The sequence below is a fragment of the Canis aureus genome, chromosome 8 (genome assembly GCF_053574225.1).
Source record: "Canis aureus isolate CA01 chromosome 8, VMU_Caureus_v.1.0, whole genome shotgun sequence".
In the NCBI taxonomy this organism is placed as follows: Eukaryota; Metazoa; Chordata; class Mammalia; order Carnivora; family Canidae; genus Canis; species Canis aureus.
Window position 1 is genome coordinate 66227804 of NC_135618.1, and position 14175 is coordinate 66241978.

Genomic DNA, 14175 nt, shown 5'->3' on the forward strand with positions numbered 1-14175 from the left:
TTCCGTGGCTTTTTTTTTTTTTTTTTTTTAAACGAAAGAAAGTCAGATGCCTTCTTCCCTCCTTCCTGTGGTCGCATTGGGTCTCCCAAGTACTCTAACTTCTTCCTCTCCTCTCGGTGGTGGCAAGCGGACAGGCAGTGCAGTGTGTGTCATTCGGCACCCCCATGGTGGTTCTGCCTCACAGATGCCCAGTAATTTGGCTGGACATGCAGAACATGACTAATTTTTTTTTTTAATCCGGAAAGAACATAAGCTGAGATATTTCCCTTGGGTTCTGCTGCTATTAGTGCTTAGACATTTGGTTTCAGGATTTAAGTGTCTCCTACCTCTTGCACTGCCTCCACCCTTTTTGCTCTACGGAAGAGGAGCCTGGGGCCTTCTCTTTTTGTCTTTGTCATCGAGTAATAAGATCCTGGTGAAGAACAGACTATCCTGCATGTCAAGATGATAAAGACTGTCTATTTCAGATGTGTTCAGGCTGCTTCTTAGAAACTTTACCTTTCTCTTCCATTTTTATCTAGGAAGGTTTGGGGTAGGCTGAGAAAGTTTCACTCTTGGGATTGAAGCCTGCCATTCTAGTCCTTCCAGCCACCTGCAGAGGTGGTCTAGGCCTGCCCTGGAGTTCCAAGTCCTGGAGTCATGAGCACGTGCAGCCAAGTGCGTCTCCTTGGGGAGACCATCATAGGAGTTCTCCCATCACCTTAGCTTGGTGTCCGTGGCTTTATCTTCATGGTGTTAGCAGTCAAGAAACCTAGATTGTTAGGATGCCTGGTGGCTCAGTCGTTTGCTGTCTGCCTTTGGCTCAGGGTGTGATTCTGGGATCTGGGATTGAGTCTCACATCAGGCTCCTTGCATGGAGCCTGCTTCTCCCTCTGCCTATGTCTCTGCCTCTTCTCTGTCTCTCATAAATAAATAAGATCTTTTTAAAAAACAACAACAACAACAACATAGATTGTTGACTGGGAATTTGAGGAACAGATTTGACAGGAGAGCCATTTTCCTTGTTAAGTTAATGACTTTCACTTGTCAGAGAGATTAATGGCCAAGCCTGGGTGGTGATACTAACCTGAACCACTTCCCCAAATGCTCCAGAGAGGAGTCTGGTTTTTTAGTATAAACCCGTAATTTTACAAGACTGTTCCTGCATGTTTTAGCGATGGTTTTTTGGCTAATGTCTGTCCCTCCCTCCATCCATCCAGAGACCGTTACTTCCATTTATCAAAATCTGGAACCAGAGGATCTTGGCTATGCTGGGCAGCCTCCTTGTTCCTGGCCATGCCTCTCTGTGGCTGACTCTGTTGGGATGAATCATGTAGTCATTCTTTCCGAGATAATCTCAGTCCTGTGCTACTGAAAGGCCTCCTTCCCCTTGTGGTCTAATTAATTAAGAGAATTAAGATTGCAGAATTCCTGTCTGTTTGCTATGTCCTGATGCTCAGCCACTGAAGGATATTTCAGGGCAGAAAACAGCTGTAATGTTAATGGTTGATTCTGAGAATTTGTGTCTCTGTGTATACTTAACAGAAGTTTGTTTAACCAGTCGAACTGATTGTTGTTGACATAGTTTGTAAGTAAATATATGCAGCTCTGGTCCTTCCCGCCTTGAGCCTGTATGCATAATCTCCTTAAGCTTCAATCTTCCTGTATGTGAAACTGACATGAAAAAACCCAAGTGAAATTATTTAGTGAAGAACCTGTCAAAAATCCCAAACAATTAGCAGGCATTAGAAACATGGTCATCAACATATGAAGCCCCTTCCCCCCCTTTGTGTACTAAGCAGAGGAACTGCTGTGTTCGGGTTTAGGAGTAACTGGTAATTGGCAGTACAATTATCTATCTTTCCTCCCCCAGCTTTGTATTTTGAAAATTTTCAAATCTACAGTAAAATTGAAAGAATGCACCTATACCTGTTACCTTTATTCACCAGTTGCTAAAATGTTGCCACATTTGCTTTATCTCTAATACAAACTAATTTTTTTGGTGGGTGGGGAGGGGATCATTTGAAAGTCAGTTACATACGTCACAACACTTTATCCCTAAATACTTCATCATTCTTCTGGTCAGGACGTTGTCCTCATAACCACATCCCTGCCATACTGAAGAAAACTGATTAATAGTAATTCTGTAATATTCTTCTAAATACAGTCCCAATTCTGCTTTCCCCCAAATATCTTTTATATCTATTTTTCCTATCTAGGCTCTAATCAGGGTTTGCACCTTGTATTTAGTTATGTCTCCTTGATCTTTAAAACAGTTGTTTCCTGGGGGATGATGGTGCCTTTTTTTTTTTTTTTGAAGTGTCCACGCCGGTTGCCTAATATCATTTGCATCCTATAATATAGGTTACATGTCTAAACAGAAGAGAGGGACACCTAGGTGGCTCCGTGGTTGAGCGTCTGCTTTCGGCTTGGGTTGTGATCCCGGGGTACTGGGATTGAGTCCCGTATCAGGCTCCCCATAGGGAGCCTGCTTCTCCCTCTGCCTATGTCTATGCCTCTGTCTCTGTCTCATGAATAAATAAATAAAATCTTAAAAAAAAAAAAAAAACAGGAGAGAGAAGTGCTTTGGTTTCTTTTATGTCATTTTTTGAAATTATAAATACGTTAAAGTCATCTATGTGATGATTCAAGGTCAGAGTCACATTCATATTTCTTGTTCTTTGGTAAATGTGGATTAGATCCGTAACCAAAAGAAGTTACTAAACGGCTCAGATATCAATGGAATATGTGCGACAGTGAACTTGGAACAAATATACACAGTGGTTAGACTTGTCCTCATATGGAGGTGATTAAGAATTTTATTTTATTTTATTTATTTATTTTTTTTAAATTTTTATTTATTTATGATAGGCACACAGTGAGAGAAAGAGAGAGAGGCAGAGACACAGGCAGAGGGAGAAGCAGGCTCCATGCACCGGGAGCCCGACGTGGGATTCGATCCCGGGTCTCCAGGATCGCGCCCTGGGCCAAAGGCAGGCGCCAAACCGCTGCGCCACCCAGGGATCCCAAGAATTTTATTTTAATATGCAGCCATGGCTTTATAAAGAAATGAGCTTCAGAATTGGAAAATTTAGTAAGACAAACTTTACATAATACAAAAGAGCAGCTTTTGCTGGCAGGTCCTTGGATGAAGAACAAACCTGAAATCTCTTAGGAATGAGTCTCCCCTTCTTCCTCAATCGCCTCTCCCTCCCTCTTCTTCCTCACCCCCCCCACATCCCCCTTTTTCCTATAGGCCTTAAACATTTTTAACTTTAGCTGCAGCTGAGACTAATACAGGATCCAGCTGTAACTTTTCTGTTGTTAGTATATCCGGTGATGGTCATAGCAAACTCATTGTATGAAAATTCAGTAAAGGAAGAGGGCAGGGTGGGAAAAAAGTGACACTCTATAAAAGTATTCAAGAAACAGTGACAGGATCTAGGAGTCTCCCTTTCAGACGGCTGGTTTAGATTCCACCCTGAAGTACTCATTTTGTTTGTGACTGGCCTAGCAGGCATTTTAGTTTTTCCCTCTTAATCATATCATGTATATTACTGTGTAACCAGAGCACTTATATGCGAGGCTGAGGCTTGTTTTCAGCGGGAGGCAGAAAATAGCTGTGGGAACCCAAAGACCGAACCCTTCTCCTGTCAAGTGGGGCAGGGAATTTTTTTTTTTTTTAAGATTTTATTTATTTATTCATGAGACATACACACACACACAGGCAGAGACACAGGCAGAGGGAGAAGCAGGCTCCATGCAGGGAGCCCGACGTGGAACTCGATCCCGGGGCTCCAGGATCACGCCCTGGGCCGAAAGTGGTGTTAAACCGCTGAGCTGCCCAGGGCAGGGATTTCTCAAAATGTTCTAGCTGGTGGAGAGGTGGCAGTGGGCCATCGAAGGAAGCAGAACTCCCTCTCCTTGGGTCTGATCAGTGATGCCCATGTGAGTGCATTACCAGACAGCAGATAAGTGCGGAATCAGCAGTTCAGTCAAATTAAATTTCAAATCTGCAGGTCCACTTCGATGTAATTGCCCTAAAAGCTTTGCATCTTTGATCAGGTCTGTCTTGTAAGGACCAAGTACATATCATCACCCTGTCACTGAAGGTGGATTATATGTTTCAAAATAGCTTTTGTGATAAATGTAATTATCATAAGACTAGTGATTTTCACATACTTGTGTGTCTCGAACATTTTGTTTTTCTTTTTTTTATGTTAAGGAGGTCAGATTTCTCAGATTTCTTCTAATTGTCGCCAGACATCCTGTTTTGGGGCTATTTGAGACCAGCGTTGCCTGAGAAGAAATCAAAATCGGGCAGCCCCGTGGCTGTCTTCCGAGTTGTTCTTTTTATATTCGATTTTTTGAACAGGTTTCCTTGAAATGCCACGCTCTATTTTTAGTTGGTCTCTTTACATTTCTGTGGTTCTGGGCATCCACAATACACTGATTTATTATTCAGCACAAAAATATTGTTCAGCGTCCTAAGGCTGTTGAAACTTTGTAGGGAAAAAATAAACCAGTGCCACTTGAGTGGATGTAATCAGTGAGGACTACTGAGCAAATTTAAGAAAACCTTGTCCTCTTCCTCAGGTCATTGCCATATCAGTACCAGCATGAATGCTATTTTGAAGAATCCTTGCCTGTTTTATACTAGGTGGGCTCAGTCTCCTGGGTTTTCACAAATTGCTGTTTTCTGCCTCCCACTGAAAGACACATTTTTGTAACCATTCAAGAAGCTTTCTACACTGCTCTTCCACCTCTCTCCTGCCTCATTTTTACACAGGGTTTTTTTTTTTTTTTTTAAGATTTTATTTATTTATTCCTGAGAGACACAGAGAGAGAGAGAGAGAGGCTGGCAGAGAGGCAGAGGCACAGGCAGAGGAAGAAGCAGGCTCCATGCAGGGAGCCCAATGGTGGGACTTGATTCCGTGACTCCAGGATCAGGGCCTGGGCTGAAGGCAGTGCTAAACTGCTGAGCCATACGGGCTGCCCTTTTTTCTTTTTTTTTAACTTGAGAATAGCCTGGTAGCTTCTTAGATCTATAAATGATTAGGCTTGCTGCTCTGTAAGCTGTCAGAGGCCCTTATGTTCTTGAAGTAATGTTTGATCCAACAAAGGTATGACAGGAGTCATGGATTGTGAACCTTGGGACTGATTTGGTGATAAGGTACTAAATCTTTTGTTAGAAATTGAACTGTAATTCACGTAACATAGTGGTCACCCTTTTAAAGTATGCAATTCTGTGGCTTTTATTTTTTTTATTTTTAATTTATTTTAATTTATTTTAAATTTTTAAAAAAATTCTGTGGCTTTTAGTATTTTCACAGTGTTGCGCAGCCACCACCACTACCTAATTTTAGAACTTTTTTTAAAGATTTTATTTATTTGGGAGTGTGAGGAGGAGGAGGAGCAGAGGGAGAGGGACAAGCAGACTCCGCTGAGCAGGGAGCCCCATGTGGGTGGGGCTTGATCTCACGACCTTGAGATCAGGACCTGAGCTGAAACCAAGAGTTGGTAGACATTTAGACTGACTGAGCCACACAGGCACCCCAGAATTTTGTTTTTTTTTTAAGATTTTATCTTAAAGCCCCCAACGGGCTCGAGCCCACAACCCTGAGATCAAGAGTCACACGCTCTACTGAGCCTGGTGCCCCTAGACTAACATTTTTATCACATTGGAAGGAAACTCTGTCCCCCACTACAGTCATTTTCCCTAGCCCCTGGCAACAACTAATCTACTTTGTGTGCCTGTGGATGTGCCTGCTTGGCACATCCCATGTAAACAGAATCGTAGGATATGTGGCTGCTTTCACTAGTGGGTTCATCCAAGCTGCAGCTAGATTCCGTTTTCCAGGTTCATCCATGTTATGACATGTTTCAGGATAAAGTACCTATACTTTCTTGTGAGTGGCACTGAGACTTGGACCTGTTTTCATGTTGGGAGTGGTTGGAGAGATTGTGCTCACCTGTCACATGGTAGAATCTGTAGCTTGAACGCTGTCTTGAAGGTTTTTAGGTGTGCATGTGTCTTCTTCCCACAGAGAAAGTTGAAGTTGATTTTCAGTCTTATTATTTGTAGAAGGGCCAAATTGAGTCCTTGTGTGGTAAGCCCTGAGTTTATAATCATGCACGGTTGCATCCCAAGCAGAACCATGTTGTCTGCAGACAAGTTTTACTCTCTGAAGACGAATCTGTGGGTTCAAGAAACTGAATTTCTCAGGGGGCTGTACTGAAATCTCATAGAAGGCTGAAGGATCTACTTCTCAGGTTCCGTGAGGCTTTGCTGGTAGTGACCCTAGTAGGGGACATAGGAGAGCAAACTCCTTAACATCCCCCCCCCCCCGCCCCCCGCCGCTGCCAAATCTCAGCAAACGATAGGACAAGACGTGAATGGAAATGCTAGCAACACTGGGAAATGCCCGGCAGTAGAGGAGAGCTGTATAGACTTGCAGAAGAAAGAGAAATTGGAAACCTGTTAGCAGACAGGGCAGAATGAGGGGTGGAGTCTGCGGGGTGGGCTATGCTCCGGCCACAGCTCTGAGAGTGGGCGAGTGTGGACCGTGTTGCCTATTTGGAGGAGAATTTCCAGTCGTGGGGGCGGTCGTGCTGTGCCGCAGGGTTCTCTCCCTTCTTTTGAGGCAGGCAGTTGATAGCATTTTACCCTTAGGTGATTATTCCTTTACGGAGATTGCGTTCTCTGCTGGGGGAGAATTGGGGCTCTCTGGGTATGTGTCTGCACCCCAAGGAAGGCTGCTTTTCCTTCTGTCATATGGAGGCTTGTCATCCTGCAGGCGAGTTCCCTGACTTTGCATCCTGGAGTGAAGCCTGCCAATGGACAGGCTTTGCTCTCATGGGGCAGAGAACATAACAGCCCTTCCCATTCAAGATGGAATCTAGTGAGAGAAGAAACTTTCTACCACACAACCAGCTACATCTCATTTTTAAATATGCACCGACCATAAGAAGCTCCAGACAGAAGAAAAAAAAAAAAACTCAACAGCATGAGGGAGAAAACTTAATGCAACATTTTTTATAGAAAGAACGTCTGACCACAGAAGAACAAGAATTCTGAAATAGAACAGTAAAATGTGATCATTGGAGACGTGCAGGGAAGATGTGGCCGGAGCCCCAGCAATCCTCCTTCCTGTTCCTCCCTCCTGTCACCCTCCGGATACAGGTGACTGAGCAACAGAAGTCTGGGGACACTGAAGGGGGGCTGCGGGCGGGACTGTGACTGACTCATCACTGTCTCCTGAGGGCAGGGTTGTGAGCAATGTTAAGTAAGAGGACCTGCTGTGGGAGGACCTACAGATCTGGGGAGGGCAGAGAGTGGGCAAGGCCTGTTGGTGCCACGTGATCGCGGGGAGCGCAGGTGGGTTTGCTCCGCAGTGGCAGTATCATGGATCAGCAGAATCCGGCGGCCGGAGGACACGGGTGGCCTCCACGTGCTCAGATTCGTCCGGGCTTCTCCCTGGCTTTGCAGCCATCCTCCCCAGTGCAGTGGGCAGCACCCCATCTGTCTGGAGTAGAAGCCTTGCCAGACGGAGAATCTTGTACAGAAATGAGATCCCAGAACCAACCGGGTTGCTTCACAGAGAAGCATATTTGCAGAGATGAAGTTCACATCACAAATGGTGAGGCATTCATTACATGTCTCAGCTCTCTCCCTTATAAGCTTAGAGCTGGACAAAGCTACCATGCTCAGTAGCGTCCTGCAGAGAAGCAGCCGTTCTGTGCTGGGGGGAAATTGGGCCTGGGTATCATTAAACAGAGGCACCTGGGTGGCTCAGTTGAGCGTCTGCCTTTGGCTCAGGTCATGATCTCAGGGTCCTGGGATTGAGTCTGTTTACAGTTTTTCTGTTACACAGATGAAGCAGAGAAGTGGGTGGTGGGGAAGAGTAAAAGCTCTACCTTTTTTTCCTACAAAGCAGAGATACCTTGTTTTATTTTAGACATTGACAATAAGAATAATGGGGGTAGGGGGTGCCTGGGTGGCTTAGTCAGTTAAGTGGCTGCCTTTGGCTCAGGTCATGATCATAGGATCCTGGGATTGAGCCCCACATCGGGCTCCCTGAGCAGGGAGTCTGCTTCTCCCTCTTTGCTCATGCTATTTCTGCCTCTCTCTCAAATAAATAAAATTTAAAAAAAAATGTGGGTAGTAGTGTGTGTGTGTTTTAAAGTAATTTAAAGGTAACTAAAAAACTTAAAAAAAATTTTTTTTTACTACTAAAAACCTTAAAGTAGGATGTTCACATTCCACATTATGAGAAGGAAACAAACCTATATATCTGATCATGGGATAAGGTCACGTCGGGTAAAAGTACTGCGGTCTGGTTTTGCTTTCTTCATTCGCTTTGAAAATTTATGTGGATGACAGATACCGGCTTGGTGCACATTTTGGAAAATCTTTAAGAAGCATATGCCTTTTTGGGGAGGGGTTGGTGGGAAATGTTCCATTTTGCTAAGTGTATTTGTTTAGGAGTTTGGGTCCTCTGTGATTCATCCTTGTGCTGTTTTGAAGTATTTTTGGACAGATCTGCAGGGACATCTTTGAGGGGGGGAAAGGCTTGGGAAGGGTGGCAGTGTCCCAGGAGATAAGGTAAGGGGAGGGGGTGTCTGTCCCTTCTCTCAAAGATGAACCTGCCAAGGGCAGGAAGGCTGAAGAAAAGAAAGTGGAGGAAGTTCTCTTATTGCCTTGGTCGGCACCTGTGGTCAGCCAGGAGGGGCCAGCTTTCCTGGGGCCTGAAATGCTTAAAATTTGGAATGCCCTCTTTAAGAAAAATAATACAAAATTAAGTATCAAAGTGAAAATTCATTTAGGATGAAAAAAAAGTCACAACAGCTTTTTTTTTTAATTTTTGTTTTTATTTATTTATGATAGTCACAGAGAGAGAGAGAGAGAGAGAGAGAGGCAGAGACATAGGCAGAGGGAGAAGCAGGCTCCACGCACCAGGAACCCGATGTGGGATTCGATCCCGGGTCTCCAGGATCGCACCCTGGGCCAAAGGCAGGCGCCAAACTGCTGCGCCACCCAGGGATCCCACAACAGCTTATAAGTTTTTAAAACCTCATAAACCCACAAATAAGTCAAAACCCAGAAAAATCGTACAATCCCTTTCTATTCTGGGCACAACTTTGTAGTATGTTCCCCCTGTGTTTTGGGTTGCCATCTCTAGCTAATTGATGATCCCTTCACACAACAGTAATCTTGGAACATACTTGCTGTAAAGAGAATAGGAAGATAATCCAGTATTTCTTCTAGGATGGTTGAATGAAAAATAATTAAAAAATTATTGCTAACTTAGGAAAGTTTCTTTAAGATTTCAGTCATCAGGGTGCCTGGGTGGCTCAGCTGGTTAAACATATGGCTCTTGGTTTTGGCTCAGGTTGTGATCTTGGGGTCCTGGGATCGAGGGGGTCCTGGAATTGAGCCTCATGTTGGGAATCTCCACTCAGTGGGGAGCCTGCTTCAGGATTTTCTCTCCCTCTGCCCCCACCCCCCCACTGGCATTCATGTGTGGTCTCAAATGAATATAAAAAATTCTTTTCAGTCATCAGTGTTAAGTTTACATTGTAATAAGAACTTTTTTTTTTCTATTTTGAAGCTTATTCTCATCTTCTTTTTCTGTTTTTGGATTTTACCAGTTTTTTTATTTTCTGGATCCAATTACAGTGTGAGATGGGCATCCCCACCCACCAAGCAGTTTTTCAGACACCAGCAGGGTGTCTGGGAATTCTTTCTGACACTGTCCACCAGGAGACATCACATCCCACAGGTTAAGGGCTTGGTCTTATAAGACTGCTCCTCACTCCGCTCTTCAGAGGCCTTTGGAAAGCCCTGGGCTGTCACCTGTGCTTCTGACCCACCTGCTCCTTAGATTCAATTAACTTCCTAGAGTGGCTCACAGAAGTCAGGGAAACACTGAAGTTCACCAGCTTGTTAAAGGATATGATAAGGGATAGGAATCAGTAGCCAGATGAGGGCGTACATAGGGTGAGGTCCCAGGCAAAGGAGCTTCTGCCCTTCTGGAGCTTGGGGTGTGGTGTGGTGGCATGTGAAAGCATTCTGATTCCCTAGGTGTGGAAGCTCTCCATAAAGGACCAGGAAGATATCTATCCTCTTGGGTTTTTATGGAGGCTCCATTGCATGGTCATGGTTGACTAAGTCACTGACCATTGGCTGTTTCAACCTTTACCCTTCTCCCTGGAAGTGATGAGGAGTGTGGACCTTAAAGTTCCAACCCTCTGATCACATGGTCCTCCTAGCAACCAGCCTGTGCACTTGAGTGAGGTATAAGAGTCATCTTCATTAATAATGAGGCATTCATTTTACCTTATGGCTCTGATGTGTTTTTAGGAACCATGGATGAAGACCCAAGTGTATCTGAGAAATATATTTTAGACAAGTGACCAAGTAATACATTCCTTTTTTTTTTAATTTTAATTTAATTTTATTTATTTATGATAGCCACACAGTGAGAGAGAGAGAGGCAGAGACATAGGCAGAGGGAGAAGCAGGCTCCATGCATCGGGAGCCCGACGTGGGATTCGATCCCGGGTCTCCAGGATCGTGCCCTGGGCCAAAGGCAGGTGCTAAGCCGCTGTACCACCCAGGGATCCCTAAGTAATACATTCCTTATAAATCATTTTTATTTATTTATTTTTAAGATTTTATTTATTCATGAGAGACAGAGGCAGAGACACAGGCCGAGGGAGAAGCAGGCTCCCCACAGGGAGCCCAATGTGGGACTCAATCCCAGGACCCCGGGATCATGCCCTGAGACAAAGGCAGATGCTCAACCGCCTAGCCACCTAGGCGTCCCAAATCATTATATTTTAGCCTGGGTACTTCCTTCACATCGTGTTTGAATTTTTTAATGATAAAACATTCTGAAAAACAGAATTATTCTGAAATTATACACATACAAAGGTAATTAGAATGCATTTAAAAATTTCCTCTAAGTTGTTTTTGGGTTATGCCATTTAGTCATGACTTGTAGATGAGCCTGGGAATTGTCACCTGAAAATGGTTTTCTTCAAGCTGTTCTGTTGCTTAGGTGGCAGTTTTGTGTATCATTTCATCTGTAAAGTCTGGAACTGCCAGACGTCATCAGGATGAGATGCATCTGATGTATTGGGCTGATCAAGCATGCAGCTTCAGCACAGACTTGCTAGTTTAGGACTATAGCTATAAAACCTTTAAGTGTAGGGATTCTCATAAATTTTTCACAACACTGAAGGAAAAAAATACGAAAAAAATACGGTGTATTTATTACATGTTGTGCCATCAAGTGAGATTCCTGACAGAATTTCCATTTTGATAAGACTTCAGTGAGAATCAGATCTTCTATTTGATAATTTTTTACATATCTGATAATTGGAAAAGTTTTCCACAGACAACCTTCTGACTCTGGTTCAAACCTAATTTATCCTCCATCACCCTCATTTCTGGTGCTGGGAATTGGAAGATGTGTTCTTTTTTTTTTTTTTGTTTTGTTTTTTTATTTTTTATTTATTTATTTATTTTTTTGGTTTTTTTTTTGGAAGATGTGTTCATATGGAGCTACCACCCCAAGGCTACTGCTGTGTCGTAACCATCAGATAAGTAGGTCCAGGGGGCAGGAGACGTCCGAGAAGGCATTTGTCCATTTGGGGATAGCTGGTTATAATTGTACTCAGAAGTGGCTGGAAGCCACATAAATATATCCAAACTGATCCCAAACTAAATGTATCCCCAATTCAGCTTCCCTGTGGTTCTCCAGAATGCCCATTCCTGCCAGGGGGAGTGGAGAAGCTAGAGTGGAAAAAGTGGTCTTAACCCAATCCAGCTTGCTGGAGGTTCAAGCCCACAGACTGATGACAAGGGGACTCGCTGCTGGGGCCTGGCCAGTTGTGGAAGGCCCTGAAGTGCTGGATCCCAGAGCCTCTTCTTCCATAGCTTTGTGGTCACTGATCACTACGAGTGGTCAGACCTCAGAGCCAGCCCAGGCCTGGGCAGATGCTGCCCTTCCAACAGCGACGTGGGCCCAGTCCCCGGGGCTCACTCTGCTCCTTGAGAACAGCTTGCTTCCTCCCATCTGTAGGTGGAAACCCTGCTCTCTGCTCTCGTTCTGTTAATTTCTTGAGCCAGACTGGGAGTGGGGGGTTGGGGGGAGCTCCTGGCTTGGCACTTCTTGGAGAGGAGAAGCATTTTTGAGCACCTGGAGTTAGCAGTGGGCTAGGCTTGTATCTCTTCACTTCAGCTACCTTGGGAGGGACCTGCCCAAGGGCTCAGGGACAGGAAGAGTGGAGCCTTCGTGGATGCAGGTCTCACAGAAACCCAGTTGTCTGGGCAGCTTGGAGGCACAGTTGGTGCTTGTGGTCCTGCCTGGAATTACTGCTAGGCATCTGGGATCCTAGCCTCTTGGAGCAGTAGGGTCAGGAAGGAGTTGGGAGGGAGTGGGCATGGTGGTGATTTAGCATACTGATTTAGAAACTTGCAGTTTCTGTTAATCAAAGCTTCTTGCTCTATTCTTGAGCTCACCCCCTCTGGGCTACGTTTATTGGAAATGGGCCTTGACGGGATGAGTACTGGGTGTTACACTATATGTTGGCAAATCGAACTCCAATAAAAAAAAAATATACCAAAAAAAAAAAAAAAAAAAAAGCCTGGGCCCTGGGTGCTTTTGTTCATGGGTAGGAAAGTGTCCCTAATGCATTCCCTTCCTTCCTTTGCAGAAAGGTTTATTGCACTTGTGTGAACAAACATGAGTCTGTTCTCTGCTGCATCCTGCTTCTTAGAAATTTGTCCATAGGATATTTATTTATGCAATTACAATAGAAGAGATAGGAGTGCCAGGCTGGCTCTGTCATTAGTGCATGTGAGTCTCGGGCTCAGGGTTGTGAGTTTGAGCCCCATGTTGGGGGTAGAGCTTACTTAAAAAAAAAAAAAAAAATATATATATATATATTTAAAAATTCTTCCTGGTGCTTTTTCTTACACTTTGTCTTTTTTTCATTTAATTTCCTGGAAGTCCTTCATTATTGGTACCTAGAGCTCTTTCTCACTTAAATTTTCTTTTTCTCTTTTCCCTTTCCCTCTTAATCGTGGCCTTAGTTCCATTTTTTTTTCTTTTTCCTCTCACTTTTTAAAAAACAGTTACATAATATTCTATTGTGAATATTTTTTTTTTTGAATATTTGTTTAAACAGCCAGTTTGTTTAACCAGCACTTTATTGATGGAGTGACACTTGGTTTGTTCTGATCTTCTGATATTATATTGCAGGAAATAGCCTTGTGAATATGTTTTTTTTTTTTTTTTTTTTTTTTTGCAAATTTACCTAAGTTTTCAGAAGTGAGATTCCTGAGCCAAAAGGAAAATGGATTTAAAATGCTGGTAGATGTTACCAGACTTTGCTCCACATGTCATTATTCCTATTTTTACCTCCCACCAGCAAGATGGGAGACTGCAGGTTGCCCACAGCCTATGGCCAGGAGATGCTGGCCAGCTTCTGGACTTCTGAGAGCCTGATGGGTCAGAAGTAGCCTCTCAGACTCTCACTTGCTTTTCTCATCATGTGGCCATTAATCTAGTGGGCTGCTAGTCTTTTGGGCTTCTATACGGTGTCTGTTAAAGGGGTTAGTTTCCATGGATTGCAAATGTTATTTCTCGATTTGCCATTTCTCTTGTGACTTTGTTTTGCCTTTTTGTTTACTTGGTGTTTTCACTTTGCTTTGCCATGAAAAATGTGCTTTTTTATGCAGTCATATGTATTTATTTTTTTCTTTGGTGGTGTCTGAATCTGGAGTCATCCTTAGGAAGCACTGCCCCATTCCACGATTATAAAGGAATTTGCCCATATTGTCTGTTTTATTTTATAACCTCTGGAGATTTGGAGTTTATCCTGGTGTATGCTGTATAGATAAAAATTTATCTTTTTTTCTCAAAAAGCTATGTTGTCTCAACACCATTTATTAAAAAGTCCGTCATTACCTCACTGCCTTTATCATATACTGAATTTCCAGCTGATTTGAACTTTTCTGGACTTAACTCTTCTGTTCCCTTGGTCTGTCTGCTGTTAGATCAGTGACTCTCTGTTTTCCTAATGAGGCAGATGGTATTTTAAAATTTTTTTAAATTTTAATTTTTAAAAATAAAAAAATTTGGCGGGGGGGAGAAGGAGAGGGAAAGAGAGAATTTTTAACAGGCC

At 43.5% G+C, this 14175-nt stretch overlaps 1 protein-coding gene across 4 annotated transcripts in view; it reads left to right on the forward strand.

Moving 5' to 3' along the window:
• CYTH3 (cytohesin 3) overlaps window positions 1-14175 on the forward strand; it is a 97732-nt gene that overhangs the window by 21683 nt on the left and 61874 nt on the right. Inside the window, exon 1 of one of the 4 annotated variants that reach the window (XM_077907755.1) lies at window positions 7022-7162. The exons of 2 other annotated variants lie outside the window; for them this stretch is intronic. Coding sequence is in view for 1 of the 2 variants with exons in the window: in XM_077907753.1 (XP_077763879.1) it covers window positions 7385-7619 (235 nt within the window). In the remaining variant the exon portion in view is untranslated. Of the gene's footprint in view, window positions 1-7021; window positions 7163-7369; window positions 7620-14175 lie in introns of those variants that run through there. One more of the 4 variants, XM_077907753.1, reaches the window with a different exon arrangement.